General features: G+C 38.6%; 1 protein-coding gene across 1 annotated transcript; it reads right to left on the reverse strand.

Moving 5' to 3' along the window:
- Positions 1-1977: 1977 nt before the first annotated feature.
- LOC104218925 (GDSL lipase-like) lies at positions 1978-6575 on the reverse strand. The gene is made up of 5 exons (XM_009769533.2): positions 6273-6575; positions 5605-5726; positions 3832-4041; positions 2889-3153; positions 1978-2395 (listed from the first exon to the last, which is right to left on the reverse strand). The coding sequence occupies exons 1-5, from the start codon at positions 6520-6522 to the stop codon at positions 2154-2156; spliced, it is 1089 nt and encodes a 362-aa protein (XP_009767835.1). The 5' UTR covers positions 6523-6575; the 3' UTR covers positions 1978-2153.
- Positions 6576-18827: the final 12252 nt, after the last annotated feature.

An 18827-nucleotide genomic window follows, 5' to 3' on the forward strand; every position in this document is an offset into this window, starting at 1 on the left:
TTTTTCTAATTTGACTACAATTTGACTACAAAATATCTACAAATTCTGGAAATATGTCTTCTTCTTCTTCTTCTTCTTCGAATTTCAATCGACTGTGTTAACCAGTAACCTTCAACCACTGCCCAAAAAAAAATAGGTCAAAGAATTTCGAACTCTCTGACATTATTATTTCCAGTGGGAATTCAAGCGGTTGGATCAAAGAATTTAAAATTTTCTTGTGAATCTGAAAATATGATATTCTTCGACGGTGGTGGGCAGTTGGGGATGATCAACGAGAGGAAGCATAGGAGCATCGTGAGTTGTGTGTGTGTTGTGAACAGTTGAGATGAAAGGAAAGAGAAAGTGGGAAGATAGTCCTATAATTATGCCTAATATAAATGAACCTTTAATTATATCCCTAATTTGAATTATGGTATAGAAATGGTAATTTGGTATGCTTAAATGTAATAAACACAAACCTTAAACATTGAGGGTAATAAGATTTGATATATGGTATAGATAGGCAAAAATCCCAATTTAAAAATAGACAGATCTACGGGTGTTCGTTCAAAAATAGCCACAATTTTAAAAGTAATAGAAATTTAGCCACTTTTGATGTAAAGATAAATCTGAACAAAAATAATGTTTAATATCCGGAAAAATATTACAGCGTAATATACGAGAGTTCTAGTATAATATACCGGTCCAGCATAATATACTGGAGTTTGGAGGACCGGTGCTCCAGTCTCCAATATATTATACTGGAGCCAGCAAAATATACCGGTCCAGCATAATATGCTGAAAGTTGATACACAGGTGCACCAAAATTCAGTATATTATGTTGGACCTGTGTCAGTTGTAATAAAATAGTGACTATTTTTCAATGACTTGGCAAACATTAGCTATTTTTAAATGATCAGTTCGAAAACTGATTAGATTGTGCCATTAGGCTCTTCTTGGGCTGCCTGAATAAGTTAAACCCAAAAGACCTTAACAGGGACTTCGGCCCATTTGATTACTTGAAATATTTTTTCTTTTTCATTCCTACTCTTCTGTTTTTCTTGTGAGATGTATATTATTTGGGAATTTTTTTTTGAGAGAAATTTTTAAAAAAAAGGAGTTTTCAGTTTTTTTTTAATTAAAAATATATATTTTTTTTCAAAATCTTCAAAAATGGTTAATTTTTTTTATATATATATAAAAAGCATGCAAATGCACTTTTGTAAAGCTAAAATTCTAACATTGTTGGTCATGCACATTATTTCAAATATTTGAAAAAATATTTACAAATTAATGTTTGGTTAATACCTCCCCCCCCCCCTCAAATCCCCCGCCCCAACACTTAAACAAAAAAAACACCTCTAGTGATCCCTGATAGGCTGATAGCAAAACAACCAATGCCTTCTTAAAATTAATAGTCATAATAAAAAGCATTAGGTGATTTTTCCATCCATTCAAGCCTTGGCAGATATAATTATCTGGTACCCTGTGTTAGTAAGAGGTAGCAAATATCTTGTAAAATTAATTGAGGTACGCGCAAGCTGACCCGAACATCACAATTATAAAAAAAAAATCTTTTCGAAAATAGCATGGGCTGGCCAGTTTTTGGATCGGTCATTGAAAAATAGCCAGCGTTTGCAAAGTCATTGAAAAATAGCACTTCTACTACAACACAAAAAATTCGAGCATAATATATCAGAGATCAGTGCACCTGTGTATAAACTTCCAGCATATTATGCTGGAACTCCAACACGCGGAAAGTTCAAATATAATATACTGGAGTTTTTTTCTGTATTTTAAACAGTGTATTTGTTCAAATTTATCTCTACATAAAAAACGGCTAAATTTCGATTACTTTTAAAACTGTGGCTATTTTTGAATAACCACTAATAAATCTGACTATTTTTTATTTTCTCCCTCTCCTATGTCAATAGCAAAATGAGAGACAAGGGAGGAATGGGATCAAATGAAGGAAAAAAAGAAGAAGAGATAAACTCGTCAAAGCAAAGGGAATTTATTAATTATAAGCATCCAAACAATTAATGTCCAACTCCAAATACATCAAAATGACAAATTCTCTCGAGAATGAGTACTCATGAAATTTGAAATTGTCATATGTGTTAAACCTTATCAACAGAAGTAGTTTATTTAATAATAATGTCACCAATTATAAGCTATGTTGAAAGATCGAAAAATGACTTTAAGTTGTAAGGCTTAACAACATCCTTAGTTCCATTCCATAGTAATTGAGCAACTTGTTTGTATGCCACTTCTGTAAGATGACCAGAGTCAAAAAACATATACTCCTTCACATTTTTGCACAACTTGTAGTCTTTTACTCGTCTCTTCCCTCCACAACTATAAATTCCTCTGAATGGACCCGTCCCACAGCAAGCACTTTTAGATGTTTTAAAACCTACACAAATGTATATATATATATACATGTTACAAAATCTTACAACATAAAGAAATATCACTCAGTTTGATTCTCGATAAGCGAAATGTATTGAAACGTCAGGAGTAATATTGAATTATATGAATCATCTTATCTAAAAGTTCAAGTTATTAAAAATTTAATATTTTAATTTTAATAATTATTTTATGTATACAACGCCTTCACGTACGTGTATATTTTTTTCCTAATCGCAAGCATATAATTTATTTTGTAAAAAAAGAATAGCCACGTACAGAAAATATCATGCGTTAACGTAGGGTCCAGGAAGGGTCGCACCCCAAGGGGTGTGGTGTAGATCTACCCTAATAGAAGCATTAGTGAATATTTTTACGATTCGAACTTGTGACCTATAGGTTACACGAAGATAACTTTACTGTTATTTTTTTATATATATATAACAAGGTATAAGAATGAAATGTTGATGAATTAAAATACCAGGCATATAGGAACTTACCATATTTTGAAGGGTTGTCAACTCTTTCAATTGCAACTTTGAAGAAATCAAACAAAGAATACTTAAATCCAGGTAATTTTTCCTCTAGTTGCTTTAGCATTTTAGGCAAAGCTGAATTATGTATTTTTGCAAGGTTTGTCAATTCTTCTAGGCAATTACCACTTTTATTTCCTTGTTGGAAATTAAGAGCCCTAGAACCTGGTGTACAACCCAAAGGAGCCAAACTAAGAATGGCAAATTTTCTCCCTCCTTTCTTGTATATTCCCTGTTGCATTAAATGGACAAAAATTAAAAGAAATTTTATGCAAAAGTATAATTAGTTACTTTTTGCTACATTTTGTAAAATTTAGATGACTAGGCGTTTGGACATAAGAGTTGTAAAATTTCAAAAAGAAGTGAAAATGGTATTTGAAAATTAGAGTTATGTTTGGACATGAATATAATTTTAGATTGTTTTTGAAGTTTTGTGAGTGAAAAATTTGAAAAATATTTTTTTGGAGTTTTTCAAATATTCGAAAAATTCCAAAATTCATCTTCAAATGAAAATTAGAAATTTTATGGCCAAATACTGATTTTGGGAAAAAGTAAAAAAAATTCGAAAAAAAGTGAAAAAAATTCTTGTGTCCAAACGGGCTCTAAATCAAAAGTAATACTCCAGCTGTTTCAATTCAGATGAGGTAATTTTACTCGACACGGAATTTAAGAAAAAAGAAGAAGACTTTTGAAATTTGTGGTCTAAAAGCTTAATGGGTAAAAGCTTTATAGGGCCATGACATTTGTGTGGTTATAAAAGTTTCTCATTAAGGGTAAAATGGACAAAAATGAAGAGTTTAAAATTAAATTATTTCCAAATTTAAAAATGTGTCATTTATTTTGGAACAGACTAAAAAGAAAAATAGTTCATCTAATTTGAAATGGATTGAATATATAATCTAATTAGTACCTTAAGAACAGATGTCAAATTGCCCACTACCATCTTTACATATTCTTCCTTAGAATATGTCACAGGAAATTCAAAGTAATCATTATTTCCAGCGCTAAATATGTATACAGCATTGGAGAGGAGTTGTTTGGACTTTTTTGCTCCAAACTTCTTCTTCAAATCTTTAGCCACTTTTTTGAAGTATTTCAATTGTGTTTTAAGGTCTATAACCTGTAATTTAAACCAAAAGAAAAATGTTTATAAGAAAAATGTTTATTAGTGATATCTCTTTCTAGGTAAATACAGAATATACAAGTAATTTAAAGGGCAGTCCCATGCATAAAATATTCCGCATTCACGTAGAATATAAATATTATGGTAAAGAGAATACAAATTCCTTGATGTAAGAAAAAGCTTTTATTTATTTTTTATTTATCTTAATGACGCGGAAGTGTTAAATACAAAGTTTTTCAGGCACAAAATTTTAGGCATTGTTGCACAATATTTTTTTCAGAAATTTTGACACCTCATTTTGGTTAGTAAATTTCATTGGATTACCAAATCTATATTTTATGTAGAACTTCCACATAAAATATGGTGGCAATATAAATTTCTTTGAGATAATTAAGAGTGACTTTGGACATTTGGCTCAAAAGAAATCCTTAGTATTGATTGCTTTTAATGGGGTACTTAAATTGCACGTATAAACAAAAAATTGAAGTGATTGAAGAGGAATATAAAAGTGCTAACAGACACACAACAAAATATAAATTTATTTATGTACATTTTTATAAAATTAAAAAGGATTAACAAGTTGTTTCCTATTAATTATGGGTATTATCACTTTTATGCCGCACCAGAAAAATTAATTGTATTAAGCCTTACAAATTAGAATTAAGGGGAGAACAATGACTTAGAACTTTGAGAGATATTCTTGTTGGGCTTCAGAAGTCCCCAGACGGGCCTAGCTCATGACAGGCCCAATGATCTAACCCATTAGATTGGGGTGAAATTCAAAAATAGCCAGATTTACAAGTGGTCCTTAAAAAATAATCCAATTTCAAAAGTAATCGAAATTTAGCTACTTTTCATGTAAAGATAAATCTGAGCAAAAACACTGTTCAAAACATGGAAAATACGCCAGTATATTATGCTGGAGTTCCAGTATAAGTATACTTGAACTCCAACATATTATATTGGAGTTCCAGGATAAGTATGTTGGAACTCCAGCATAATATGATGGAGCTCCAGCATAAGTACACTAGAACTCCAACATAATATACTGGAGTTCCAGCAAGTATACCGGTCCAGCATAATATACTGGAGTTTGGAGCACCGGTGCTCCACTCTCCAATATATTATATTGGAGCCAACAAAGTATACCGGTCCAGCATAACATGCTGGAGTTCATACACAGGTGCACCGAGCTCCAGTATATTATGCTGGACCGGTCTGTTGCAGCAAAATAGTAGCTATTTTTCATTGACTTGGTAAATGCTGGCTATTTTTGAATGACCAGTCCGAAAACTAGCTATACCGTGCTATTTTTACATTAGATTGCCCTAGTCCGTTTCTACTGTTATCAATTGTGCAAAATACAAAAATGACCGATCTGCCGAAACTAATCGCATTGGCTAGCTAAAGTTGTATAAAATATGTTTTTTTTATATATAATACATGTATATATAAAAAGTATATATTTTATCAACTATTATTTTTAGGAGCGACTAAAAATATATATTTTTGGTCCAAGTAGGAACTAGGAATCAAATGGGAATAATAAACATCACTTACAAAGCCACGAAAAGTTTCTTCTAAGCAGCCAGCTCCTCCTGATGCGAAATTCACTCCATGGATAAATCCATCTTTGCCAATACCAAAATAGGATGGAATGAGTGGCAACTCTGCATATTCGGCTAAAAACAACACAATGAATTAACTTGCTATTCCAAAATAGAAATATTCTTATTTATAAATGATAAGAATTGAATCATATATACATAGAAAGATTTTCTATAAATATACGCAGTATAAATTTTCGACGAAATTTTTTTAATTAAACCCTTTTGATTCCGTCAACTGGTATCTAGTACTACGCGCCCCTAAAATCAAATCTATTCTAATATGTTCAGATACATGAGGAAAACGGAGAAACTGACACTTATCCTTTTTCTTCATCCTTTTTTTTTTTTTCCAGAAATAAGAAGGGAAGCCTTGGAGCAACGGTAAAGTTGTCTTCGTGTAACCTAAACATTACGGGTTTAAGTTGTGTAAGTAACCACTAATGCTTGCATTAGGGTAGACCGTTTATATCACACCTTGAAGTACGAACCCTCTCCAAACTTTGTGTAAACACAGAATACTTTGTGCACCAGACTACTTATTTTTAATGGACAAAAGGCGGGATACAGACAAAATTAATAGCTTCAATATATATTAAAGGGGTGAAAAGTTAATGTTACCAATGAAATCAGGAATGATACGACCATCACAAAATCTGCCAGTAGGAGGCTTGAAGAATGATTCACCATAAGGCCACCAATTAGCTTGGAATTGAGTAGTTGTATTAATATAATTATTATTCCCAGGATCAAAGAGGGAATCACCAAATACAAAGAGAGCTGATCTATCATAGCTGCCATGGCAATACACAAATTGTATAAAACAGGCAGCAATGATGAAGCCAAGAAAGAAGTTGGAACTCAAAGCCATAACTTTTAGCACTAATTTTCTACTTGAAAAGAAGAAGTTTTCAGTTTCTTGAAATAATTAAGAGTGATTGAGTTTTCTTTAATAAGAGGTCTTTCTGGCAGGAAATAGTTAAGTCGTCTTTAGAAAATAGTTGACTAGACTTGGGGAATTTAAAAATGGAGCATCTTGGACTTCCCCTTCCAATAGATGACAAGCACGATGGAAATATGCGAGCATACTAATTAATTATTTGATTTGCATGTGATTTCAGAAGTAAAAAAGACATCTTTGACTAGAAAAAAGAAAATAAAAAATATTAAGTCTTTGTCATTTATTATTCAAGTATTTGATTAGCATCTTTGACTAAAGTATATATAAAAATTGAGGGTATAATATTATGAAAATTGTACATTACACATTATTTGGGCGGGGTTCTAAAAAGACATAAAGGAAGGAATTATACTACTAAAAACGGGTAAATTCCGTCCAACCAAATCGCCATTATTCGGTCGGTAATCGGTAAAAAGCAACCGAATCGTGATCAACTAAGTGCGGTCGGAAAATAAATAGTCGGCAGAGCATATCGACCGAAATCGATCGGATACGACCAACCAATATAATCGGTCATTAAAAACGATCATAAACTAGTCTCTGACACAAAAATAAATATACCGATCAATATCGGTCGATATGTTTATTTAATGTCTTATATTAACTGACTTAAGTTAGTCGGTATGATAATATTATTATTTAATTTTAAACGAAGATACCAACCAACATTGGTAGGTCGGAAAAATACTTATTATTTGTATATAGCAAATATTTATATAGACCGACTAATGTTGGTCGTTACATTCTTATTTCTAGGTTTTTGTAGCTGTTATTTGTGGCTTGAATTGTTTCTTTGTATTTTTAAGAAACCTATAATCTCAATAGGTTTGGAAAAATCCATTGTTCTAATAGATTTGGAAAAGAAAATCTTATTATCCTTTTCGGATTGGGAAACCTTTCTCTTACAGGTTTGGGACTATTTGGGATCTATATATAGGGGTTTTAGTTGGGGATTCTATAGATGATATTGCACATTTCTTCTCATTCATAGTGAAAAACTTCTGCCCCGAGAATTAGGCTTAGCCAAACCTCGTTAAATTCATGTATTGATTTTTCTTCTCTATTTGTCTTGTATGTGATTGTGTGCTAGTTAACCTTGTTATTTGTGGTTTGAATTATTTTCTTGTATTTTTAAGAAATCCATAATCTCTATAATGTTATACCTCATGTTTTCGTACGTAAAAATATGCCATAAGTAAATTGATGAAACCTCGAAAGTGAGATGTGTAACGACCTGGCCGGTCGTTTTAAGAATTTATGCCCTGATCCCCTATTAACTGCTTTCCCCGTATTTATTTCTGCTATTTTGATTTGCCGGGATGTTCGGTTTTGAGTTTCGGAGAGTTTTGGGACACTTAGTCCCTAAATGAGAGCTTAAGTTTTGGAACTTTGACCGTAGTCGGAACAGTGTGAAGACGGCCTCAGAATGGAATTCCGATAGTTCCGTTAGCTCTGTTGGGTGATTTCAGGCTTAGAGGCGTGTTCGGATTGTGTATTGGAGGTCTGTAGCTAATTTAGGCTTGAAATGCCAAAAGTTGAATTTCGAAGTTTCCGGTTCGTTAGTGAGATTTTGACGCGAGGGTCGGAATGGAATTCCGGAAGTTGGAGTAGCTCCGTAGTGTTGAATGTGACGTGTGTGCAAAATTTAAGGTCATTCGGATGAGGTTTGTTAGAATTTTTGATCGAAAGCGTAAATTTAGAGTTTTGGAGTTCTTAGGCTTGAATCCGTGGTTGATTCATCGTTTCGATGTTGTTTTAGGTGTTCTAAGGATTGGTATATGTTTGGATAGTGGTATATGAATTGTTCGTGCTTTTGGTTGAGGTCCCGGGGGCCTCGGGATGATTTCGGATGTTTGACAGAAAGGTTTGGAGTTGAAAGTTGCAGTTGAAGCTTTAAGTCTGCTGTCATAACTGCACCTGCGGCTTGGGGACCGCAGGTGCGAGGCTGCAGAAGTGGTCAAGCAATTGCAGAAGCGGTTTAAGGCAAAAAGGGAGTTGACCGCAGATGCGATCAGGGCATCGCAGAAGCAGCTCGGCATTTGCGGTAAGGTAGTCGCAGGTGCGAAAAGTCCTCCTTTAATGAAAAATCGCACATGTGACCTTGGATCCGCAGAAGCGGGACTGCAGAGGCGGTTTCACTGGTCAGAAAATAGGGATATCGAGGGTTTAGTTTCAAAACTTGGAAAAATCAAATTGAAGCTCGAGACAGGGCGATTTTGGGAGGAAGTTGAAGAGGAAATCATTGGGTAACAATTCTTTTAACCCTTTCTAGTTATATTCCATCAATCTATTGTTAGTTTTATTATTTAATTTCGGATTGGAGATGAAAATTTGGAAAAAAGTTGGAAGAAAGTTCTTAGACCTAGAATTTGACTTTTGATTGGGAATCTGACCTTGAATTATGGTACTTTTGGTGTGACTGAACTCGTGGAAGTGTGAGGATTCTGAAGATGTAAATTTTACCCGATTCCGAGACATGGGCCCGAGGGACGTTTTGGTCATTTTACCTAATTTCGCGTATTAACTTAGAATTTCTTTGTAGAATCAGTTACTTGAAGTGTTATTTATATTATGAAACTGAATTGAATAGATTTGGGTCATTTGGAGTCGAGTACTCGTGGCAAGAGCGTGGTTTCAGATTGATTTGAGCTGGTTCGAGGTAAGTGGCTTGCCTAATCTTGTGTGAGGGACATTCCCCTTAGGATTTGGTATTGTGGCAATTGAATCGCCTTGTACGTGAGGTGACGAGTGTGTACTTGTACTAATTGTTGAAAAACCTATTTTCACTAAAGTAGCTTTAATTGTGTTTTCCTTTCCTGCTTACTTTACTTGAAATTTTAGCCTGCTGTTAGCTTAGAGAATCATGTTTAATTGATTTAATTGTTTTATTGCTTAAATTGCCTTAATTGTATTATGTGAAGCATGTTAGGTTAGAATTACCTGTTTTACTTGGTACGAAATTGAGCTTAATTGAGTATTCCTTGTGTTGTTGCTGTGTGTTTTTACTTTGGGACTACGGGACGGTATCCCGGGAGATTCCCTATACGTATTTATGATTTGAGCTGAGGTGCGAGATACCGAGAGATCCCTAGCATGTATATTGAGGATACCAAGAGATCCTCAGGATACAAGGAGATCCCTAGCATATATTGAGGATACCAAGAGATCCTCGGGATACCAAGAGATTCCTAGCATATATTGAGGATACCAAGAGATCCCTTGCACATATTGAGGGTAATAAGAGATCCTCGGATACTGAGAGATCCCCGGTTATTATCTTTGTGAAAAGTAGCATTCCTTGTGATTGTTTTTGCCTCTGTTTCAGTTGTAGTTATCTTTATTATCCTGTATTAATTCTTACGTTATCTTTCAACTATACTCCTTTATCTTATACTTTCACACCGTATATTTTTATTTAATCTCAGTAGGGCTATAACCTTCCTCGTCACTACCCGACCGAGGTTAGGCTTGACATTTATTGAGTACCGTTATGGTGTACTCATGCCCTTTCTGTGCATGTTTTTCATGTGCAGATCCAGGTACCTCCACCCAGACTTATCACGCTTGAGACGAGGCATTCATAGAGACTCCGAGGTATATCTGCCGCGTCCGCAGACCGAAGAGTCCCTTTCTACTCTCCCTTTTGTATTAGCCCTTCCGTACTTTGTGTCTTTGTTAGATATTCTAGAGTTAAAAGTTTGTAAACTTTCAAAGGCTTGTGATCATGAGATTTCGGATTTTGGGAAATGTATTTAGCTTTCGAGAGTTGATATTGTGTATGCCAAGCGACACTTTAAATTACTATTTTATTTCGCTAGTTCGGTTTTAAATTATTTCTTTCGCAAATTGTTTTTTTTCCGCATTGTTAGGCTTACCTAGTCGTAGAGACTAGGTGTCATCATGATGGTTCACGGAGGGCAAACCAGGGTCGTGAAAAGTTGGTATCAGAGCTCTAGGTTCATTGGAGTCATGAATCACAAACTGATTTATTAGAGTCTCGTGGATCGGTACAGAGACGTCTGTACTTATCTGCGAGAGGCTATGTAACTGTTAGAAAAATTCCACTTCATTTGATTTCCTTGTTATGCGAGATTTGATGTCACAATTCTAAACTTTTGTCTTCTATTCTCTCACAAATGGTGAGGACGCGCGCTACCCGAGATGATTAGGCACCCGCGCCCCTACTGCAACCGTCATAGGCCGGGGCTGGGGTAGAGGCCGAGGATGCGCACGTGGTGCAACTAGAGAACTTGTGCAAGCTGCCACCGAGGTACCACCAGCAGTTCCATCCAGAGTCCAGGCACCTGATACGCCTACTGCTACTACTACTCCAGCACTTCAGGAGACTCTGGCACAGTTCATGAGCATGTACACCACTTTGGCTCAGGCAGGGTTGCTTACCCTTGCTGCAGCTACATCTCAGGCCGGGGGAGGAGCACAGACTCCCGCTACCCGCACTCCTGAGCAGCGAGTGCATGTTGAGCAGGTTCCCGAGATTATTCTTGTACCGCCTGTAGTCCGAGATTAGTCCGAGGACAGGGCAGCGGTTTCCGAGGATGAGTAGTTGAGGCTTGAGAGGTTCAAGAAGTACAAACTTCTTGTATTCAGTAGTCTAGCATCAGATGATGCTTTGGGATTTCTAGATGAGTGTTACCGCATTCTCTGTATCAGGGCCGAGGGGGTTTTCTTCACTACCTTACAGCTTCGAGGAGCCGCCTATGAGTGATGGCGCACCTATGAGTTAGACAGTCCGGATGAGGCTGCTTTACTGACTTGGACTCAGTTTTCAGATCTGTTCCTGAGAGAGTATGTTCCTTAGAGCCTCAGGGATGCATGGTGCGCAGAGTTTGAGCATATGCACCAGGATGCTATGACTGTCTCAGAGTATGATGTCCGTTACACTAGTTTGGCTAGACATGCACCAGCCTTGGTTTCTACTGTTTGCGAGAGGGTTCACCGGTTTATTGAGGGGCTTATTCCCAGCATCAGGTCTAGCATGGCTCGTGAGCTGGAGATGGATATTTCTTATCAGTAGGTGGTGAGCATTGCTAGGAGGATTGAGGGTATGCATGCCAGGGAGAGAGATGAGAGGGAGGCCAAGAGGTCTCGAGAGTCGGGCCATTATTTTGGTGCCCGTGCCCAAGCTGCAGGTCGTCATGGTAGGGGTTATATGAGTCGCCCTGTTCATTCAGATCTTCTAGAAGCCAGTGGTATTCCAACTCCTCTTAGGCCTTAGGAGCCTTATTATGCACCTCCGGTATCTAGCGTGCCTCCTGCACGGGGTGCTTTCAGAGGTCAGTCCAGCAGACCTGGCCCGAGCCAGTCACAGTCGCCACGTCCTCCCAGAGATTTTTTTTTGAGTGTGGAGACACATGCCATATGGTGAGGGGTTGCCCTAGACTTGGGATGAGTGAGCCTCCACAAACTTCTCAGCCACAACGCACCCCGCAAAGTTCTCAGGCTATGGTCACAACTCCAGTTGCTACCCCACATGCTCAGCCAGCTAGAGGTAGAGGTCAGGAAGGTAGAGGTTACTCTAGAGGGGGAGGCCAGGCTCGATACTATGCCTTTCCTGCCTGTACCGAGGTTGTTGCCTCCGATTTTGTCATCACAGGTATTATATTGGTTTGTCAAAGAGATGCATCGGTTCTATTCGATCCAGGCTCCACTTACTCTTATGTGTCTTCTTATTTTGCTCTGCATTTGGGGGTACCTCGGGATTCTTTGAGTTCCCCTGTTTATGTTTCTACTCCTATGGGAGATTCTCTTATTGTGGACCGCATTTATCGGTCATGTTTGGTTGCTCTTAGTGGTTTTGAGACCAGAGCCAATTTATTATTGCTCAGCATGGTAGATTTTGATATAATCTTGGGCATGGACTGGTTGTCACCCCATTATGCTATTCTTGATTGTCACGCCAAAACCGTGACGCTAGCTATGCCAGGTGTACCGATTGTTGAGTGAAGGGGTACTTTAGATCACACTCCTAGTAGAGTTATTTCTTTCCTTAAGGCTTAGCAAATGGTTGAGAAGGGGTGTGATGCGTATTTAACTTATGTGAGAGATGTCAGTATTGATACCCCTTCTGTTGATTCAGTCCCAGTTGTACGGGATTTTCCCGATGTGTTTCCAGCTGATCTTTCGGGCATGCCACCTGATAGAGATATTGATTTTGGCATTGATCTGTTGCCAGGCACTCAGCCCATTTCTATTCCTCCGTATCGTATGACTCCTTCTGAGTTGAAGCATCAGTTACAAGAATTGCTTGATAAGGGTTTTATTCGGCCCAGTGTATCACCTTGGGGTGCTCCTATCTTGTTTGTGAAGAAAAAGGATGGTTATATGCGTATGTATTGATTATTGCCAGTTGAACAAAGTTATAGTGAAGAACCGTTATCCTTTACCTTGTATTGATGATCTGTTTAACCATCTTCAGGGTGCACGAGTGTTTTCTAAGATTGACTTGCGCTCAGGTTACCATCAGTTGAAGATTCGGGAGCCAGATATCTTGAAGACTACTTTCAGGACTCGGTATGGTCATTACGAGTTCCTTGTTATGTCATTTGGGCTGACCAATGCCCTAACAACCTTTATGCATTTGATGCACAATGTGTTCCATCCATATCTTGACTCATTCGTCATTGTCTTTATTGATGATATTCTGGTGTATTACCGGAGTCGGGAAGATCATGAGCAGTACCTGAGGACAATGCTTCAGACCTTGAGAGAAAAGAAGTTATATGCTAAGTTCTCAAAATGTGAGCTTTTGTTGGATTTTGTGGCATTCTTAGGCCACGTGGTGTCGAGCGAGGGTATTCAGGTGGATCCAAAGAAAATAGAGGCAGTGCAGAGTTGGACCAGACCATTCTCAACTACAGAGATCTGTAGTTTTCTTGGCTTGGCGGGTTATTACCGTCGTTTTGTGGAGGGGTTTTCTAGATTGCAGCCCCTATGACCAGATTGACCCAGAAGGGTGCTTCGTTCCAGTGGCGAAAGAGTGTGAGGCGAGCTTTCAGAGGCTCAAGACAGCTTTGACTACAACCCCAATTTTGATATTGCCTACAGGTTTGGGGTTTTACACTGTCTATTGTGATGCCTCAAGGATTGGCCTTGGAGCGGTTTTGATGCAGGACGGTAGGGTGATTGCCTACACGTCCAGACAATTGAAGGTCCACGAGAAGAATTATCCGGTCCACGACCTTGAGTTAGATGCCATTGTTCACGCCCTAAAAATTTGGCACCATTATTTATACGGGGTTCCTTGTGAGATTTATACGGATCACAGGAGCTTGCAACACCTGTTCAAGCAAAAAGATCTAAACTTGCGCCAGAGGAGGTGGTTAGAGTTGCTGAAGGACTATGATATCACTATTTTGTATCACCCAGGCAAGGCCAATGTGGTGGCCGATGCCTTGAGTTTCTGAGCTGAGAGTTTGGGGAGTTTGGCTTATTTACCAGCATTGAAGAGGCCTATGGCGATTGATGTTTAGGCCTTAGCCAGCCAGTTTGTGAGATTGGATCTTTCGGAGCCCAATCGGGTTCTAGCTTACGTGGTTTCTTGGTCTTCCTTATTTGATCGTATCAGGGAGCGTCAGTATGATGACCCTTATTTGTTTGTCCTCAAGGACAAGGTTCAGCATGGTGATGCTAGAGATGTGAACATTTGTGATGACGGGGTATTGAGGATGCAAGGTCGGATTTGTGCACCCAATGTTGATAGGCTTAGGGAGTTGCTAGAAGAGGCCCATAGTTCGCGGTATTCCATTCATCCGGGTGCCGCAAAGATGTATCAGTATTTGAGGCAGCACTATTGGTGGAGGCGGATGAAGAAAGATATAGTTGGATTTGTTGCCCTGTGCCCCAATTGTCAGCAAGTGCAATATGAGCACCAAAGACCGGGAGGATTGCTTCAGCAGATAAAGATTCCGGAGTGGAAGTGGGAGCGGATCACTATGGACTTTGTAGTTGGGCTCCCATGAACTTTGAGAAAGTTCGATGCTATTTGGGTAATTGTGGATCGACTGACCAAGTTGACGCACTTCATTCTTGTGTGTACTACCTATTCTTCGGAGCGTCTTGCAGAGATTTAAATCCGGGAGATTGTTTGTCTACATGGTATTCCAGTTTCCATCATTTCAGATAGAGGTACTCAGTTCACATCACGGTTCTGGAGGGCCGTTCAACATGAGTTGGGTACTCGGGTGGAGTTGAGTACAACATTTTACCCTTAGACGGACGGATAGTCCGAGTGCACTATTCATATTCTTAAGGATATGCTCTATGCGTGTGTGATTGAGTTTCGAGGGTCTTGGGATTAGTTCTTGCCATTGGCGGACTTCGTCTACAACAACAACTATCAGTCCATCATTCAGATGACACCGTATGAGGCTTTATATGGTAGGTGGTGTAGATCCCTGGTGGGTTGGTTTGAGCCGGGTGAGGCCAGATTATTGGGCACAGACTTGGTTCAGGATTCTTTGGATAAGGTTAAGGTGATTCAGGATAGACTCCGTACAGCCCAATCCAGACAGAAGAGTTACGCGGACCGGAAGGTTCGTGATGTTTCCTATATGGTTGGAAAGCGGGTTCTGCTTCGGGTATTACCTATGAAGGGAGTTATGAGAATAAAGGAAAGTTGAGTCCGAGGTTTATTGGCCCTTTTGAGATATTGAGGCGTGTTGGGGAGGTTGCTTGTGAGCTTGACCTACCTCCCAGCTTGGCAGGATTTCATCCGGTATTTCATGTTTCGATGCTCTGGAGGTATCACGGTGATCCATCGCACGTGTTGGATTTCAGTTCAGTCCATTTGGACAAGGATCTATCCTATGTTGAGGAGCCAATGGCAATATTAGACAGACATATTAAAAAGCTGAGGTCAAAGAATATTGCGTCAGTAAAGGTTCAGTGGCGGGGTCAGCCGATCGAGGAGGTGATTTGGGAGACCGAGCAGGATGTGCGTAGCCATTATCCTCATCTTTTCACTACTTCAGGTATGTCTCTATGCTCGTTCGAGGAAGAATGAATATTTAAGTATGGGAGGATGTAAGAATTTATGCCCCGATCCCCTATTAATTACTTTCCCCGTGTTTATTTCTGCTATTTTGATTTGCCGGGATGTTCGGTTTTGAGTTTCGGAAAGTTTTGGGACACTTAGTCCCTAAATGAGAGCTTAAGTTTTGGAACTTTTACCTTAGTCGGAACAGTGTGAAGACGGCCTCAGAATGGAATTCTGATGGTTCCGTTAGCTCGGTTGGGTGATTTTGGGCTTAGGGGCGTGTTCGGATTGTGTATTGGAGGCCCGTAGATAATTTAGGCTTGCAATGCTAAAAGTCGAATTTTGAAGTTTCCGGTACGTTAGTGAGATTTTGATCCGAGGGTCAGAATGGAATTCCGGAAGTTGGAGTAGCTCGGTAGTGTTGAATGTGAGGTGTGTGCAAAATTTTAGGTCATTCGGACGAGGTTTGACAGAATTTTTGATTGAAAGCATAAATTTAGAGTTTTTGAGTTCTTAGGCTTGAATCCGTGGTTGATTCGTCGTTTCGATGTTGTTTTAGGTGTTCTAAGGATTGGTATAAGTTTGGATACTGGTATATGACTTGTTCGTACTTTTGGTTGAAGTCACGGGGGCCTCGGGATGATTTCGGATGTTTGACGGAAAGGTTTGGAGTTGAAATTTGTAGCTGAAGCTTTAAGTCTGCTATCATAACCGCACTTTCGACTTAGGGACCGCAGGTGCGAGGCCGCAGAAGCGGTTTAAGGCAAAAAGGGAGTTGACCGCAGATGCGCTCAAGGCACCGCAGAAGCGGCTCCGCGTTTGCGGTAAGGTAGTCGTAGGTGCGAAAAGTCCTCCTTTAATGAAAAATCGAAGATGTGACCTTGGCTCCGCAGAAGTGGGACCGCAGGTGTGGTCCCAGGACCGCAGATGCGGTTTCACTGGTCAAAAAATAGGGATTTCAAGGGTTTAGTTTCAAAACTTGGAAAAATCAAATTGGAGCTCGGGAGAGGGCGATTTTGGGAGGAAGTGGAAGAGGAAATCATTGGGTAACAATTCTTTTAACCCTTTCTAGTTATATTCCATCAATATATTGTTAGTTTTATTATTTAATTTCGGATTGGAGTTGAAAATTTGGGGAAAACTTGGAAGAAAGTTGACCTAGAATTCGACTTTTGATTGGGAATATGACCTTGGATTTTGGTACTTTTGGTATGACTGAACTCGAGGGAGTGTGAGGATCCTGAAAATGTAAATTTTACCCGATTCCGAGATGTGGGCCAGAGGGGAATTTTGGTCATTTTACCTAGTTTCCCGTATTAGCTTAGAATTTCTTTGTAGAATCAGTTACTTGAAGTGTTATTTACATTATGCAACTAAATTGAATAGATTTGGGCCATTTGGAGTCGAGTACTCGTGGCAAGAGCATGGTTTCAGATTGATTTGAGCTGGTTTGAGGTAAGTGGCTTACCTAACCTTGTATGGGGGACATTCCCCTTAGGATTTGGTATTGTGGTAATTGAATACCCTTGTACGTGAGGTGACGAGTGCGTACTTTGCTAATTGTTGAAAAACCCGTTTTCACTAAAGTAGCTTTAATTGTGTTTTCCTTTCCTGCTTACTCTACTTGAAATTTTAGCCTGCTGTTAGCTTAGAGAAGCATGTTTAATTGACTTAATTGTTTTATTGCTTAAACTGCCTTAACTGTATTATGTGAAGCATGTTAGGTTAGAATTTCCTGTTTTACTTGGTATGAAATTGAGATTAATTGAGTATTCCTTGTGTTGTTGCTGTGTGTTTTTACTTTTGGATTACGGGACGACATCCCGGGAGATCCCTTGTACGTATTTATGATTTGAGCTGAGGTACGGGATATCGAGAGATCCCTAGCACGTATATTGATGATACCAAGAGATCCTCGGGGTACCATATCAAGAGATCCCTAGCATATATTGTGGATACCAAGAGATCCCTAGCATATATTGAGGGTACCAAGAGATCCTCGGGATATCAAAAGATCCCTGACACATATTGAGGGTACTAAGAGATCCTCGGGATACTGAGAGATTCGCGGTTATTATCTTTGTGAAGAGTAGCATTCCTTGTGATTGTTTTTGCCTCTGTTTCAGTTTTAATTATCTTTATTATCTTATATTAATTATTATTATTATCTTTCAACTGTACTGCTTTATCTTATACTGTCACACCGTATATTTTATTTAATCTCAGTAAGGGCCTGACCTTCCTCGTCACTACCCTACCGAGGTTAGGCTTGTCACTTATTGAGTACCTCTGTGGTGTAATCATGCCCTTTCTGTGCATGTTTTTCATGTGCAAATCCAGGTACCTCCACCCAGACTTATCACGCTTGAGACGAGGCGTTTGTAGAGACTCCGACGTATATCTACCGCGTCCGCAGATCGAAGAGTCCCTTTCTACTCTCCTTTTTGTAATAGCCCTTCCGTACTTTGTGTCTTTGTTAGATATTCTGGAGTTAGACATGTAAACTTTCAAAGGCTTGTGATCATGAGATTCCGGGTTTTGGGAAATGTATTTTCCTTTCGAAAGTTGATATTTTGTCTGCCAAGCGGCACTTTAAATTACTGTTTTATTTCGCTACTTCGGTTTTAAATTATTTCTTCCGCAAATTGGTTTATTTTCCGCATTATTAGGCTTACCTAGTCTTAGAGACTAGGTGCCGTCATGATGGTTCACGAAGGGCAAACCGAGGTCATGACAAGATGTTACATCCCGCATTTCGTACGATAAGGTTTCGTCGTAAATTAATCGACGTAAGTTCGGGAATGAGATTTTGTGAGATTATAAGTATTGTACTATTTCAAACAAGTGATAAGTAAATTCATGGAAGTGAGAGGGTGAGTGAATCAAAGAAAATGAATTTCGTCAAAATTTGACATTTTGGGGTAAAATACGGTCTAAGCTATAATACCTCGCATTTATGGACTAGTGTCATACAAGATGCCACATGGCCATAATAGAAAGAAAGGTGTACAAAGTGTATTAAAAGTGAGTACTATTTTAAGTAATTTGAGATAATTCTTAATTATATAAGCAATTGGTTAATTATTGGGTAGTGGGAGATTATCAAAGTAATCATGAGATTAGTAATTAATTAATAGCGAATTGTGATAAGGCTTGCACCACAAAAACATGGTAGCCCTTGAATTTGGCAACAAAACCCATTAGGTGACTCATAAAAGGC

The sequence above is a fragment of the Nicotiana sylvestris genome, chromosome 3, assembly GCF_000393655.2.
Source record: "Nicotiana sylvestris chromosome 3, ASM39365v2, whole genome shotgun sequence".
Classification (NCBI taxonomy): domain Eukaryota; kingdom Viridiplantae; phylum Streptophyta; class Magnoliopsida; order Solanales; family Solanaceae; genus Nicotiana; species Nicotiana sylvestris.

Coding starts and splice junctions, on each gene's coding strand:
- LOC104218925 (XM_009769533.2), bottom strand. CDS start 6,522: ATGGCTTTGAGTTCCAACTTCTTTCTTGGCTTCATCATTGCTGCCTGT. Junction 5,727..6,272: donor TATCATTCCTGATTTCATTG/GTAACATTAACT, acceptor TGTTGTTTTTAG/CCGAATATGCAGAGTTGCCA. Junction 3,154..3,831: donor ATTTGACATCTGTTCTTAAG/GTACTAATTAGA, acceptor TTAATGCAACAG/GGAATATACAAGAAAGGAGG.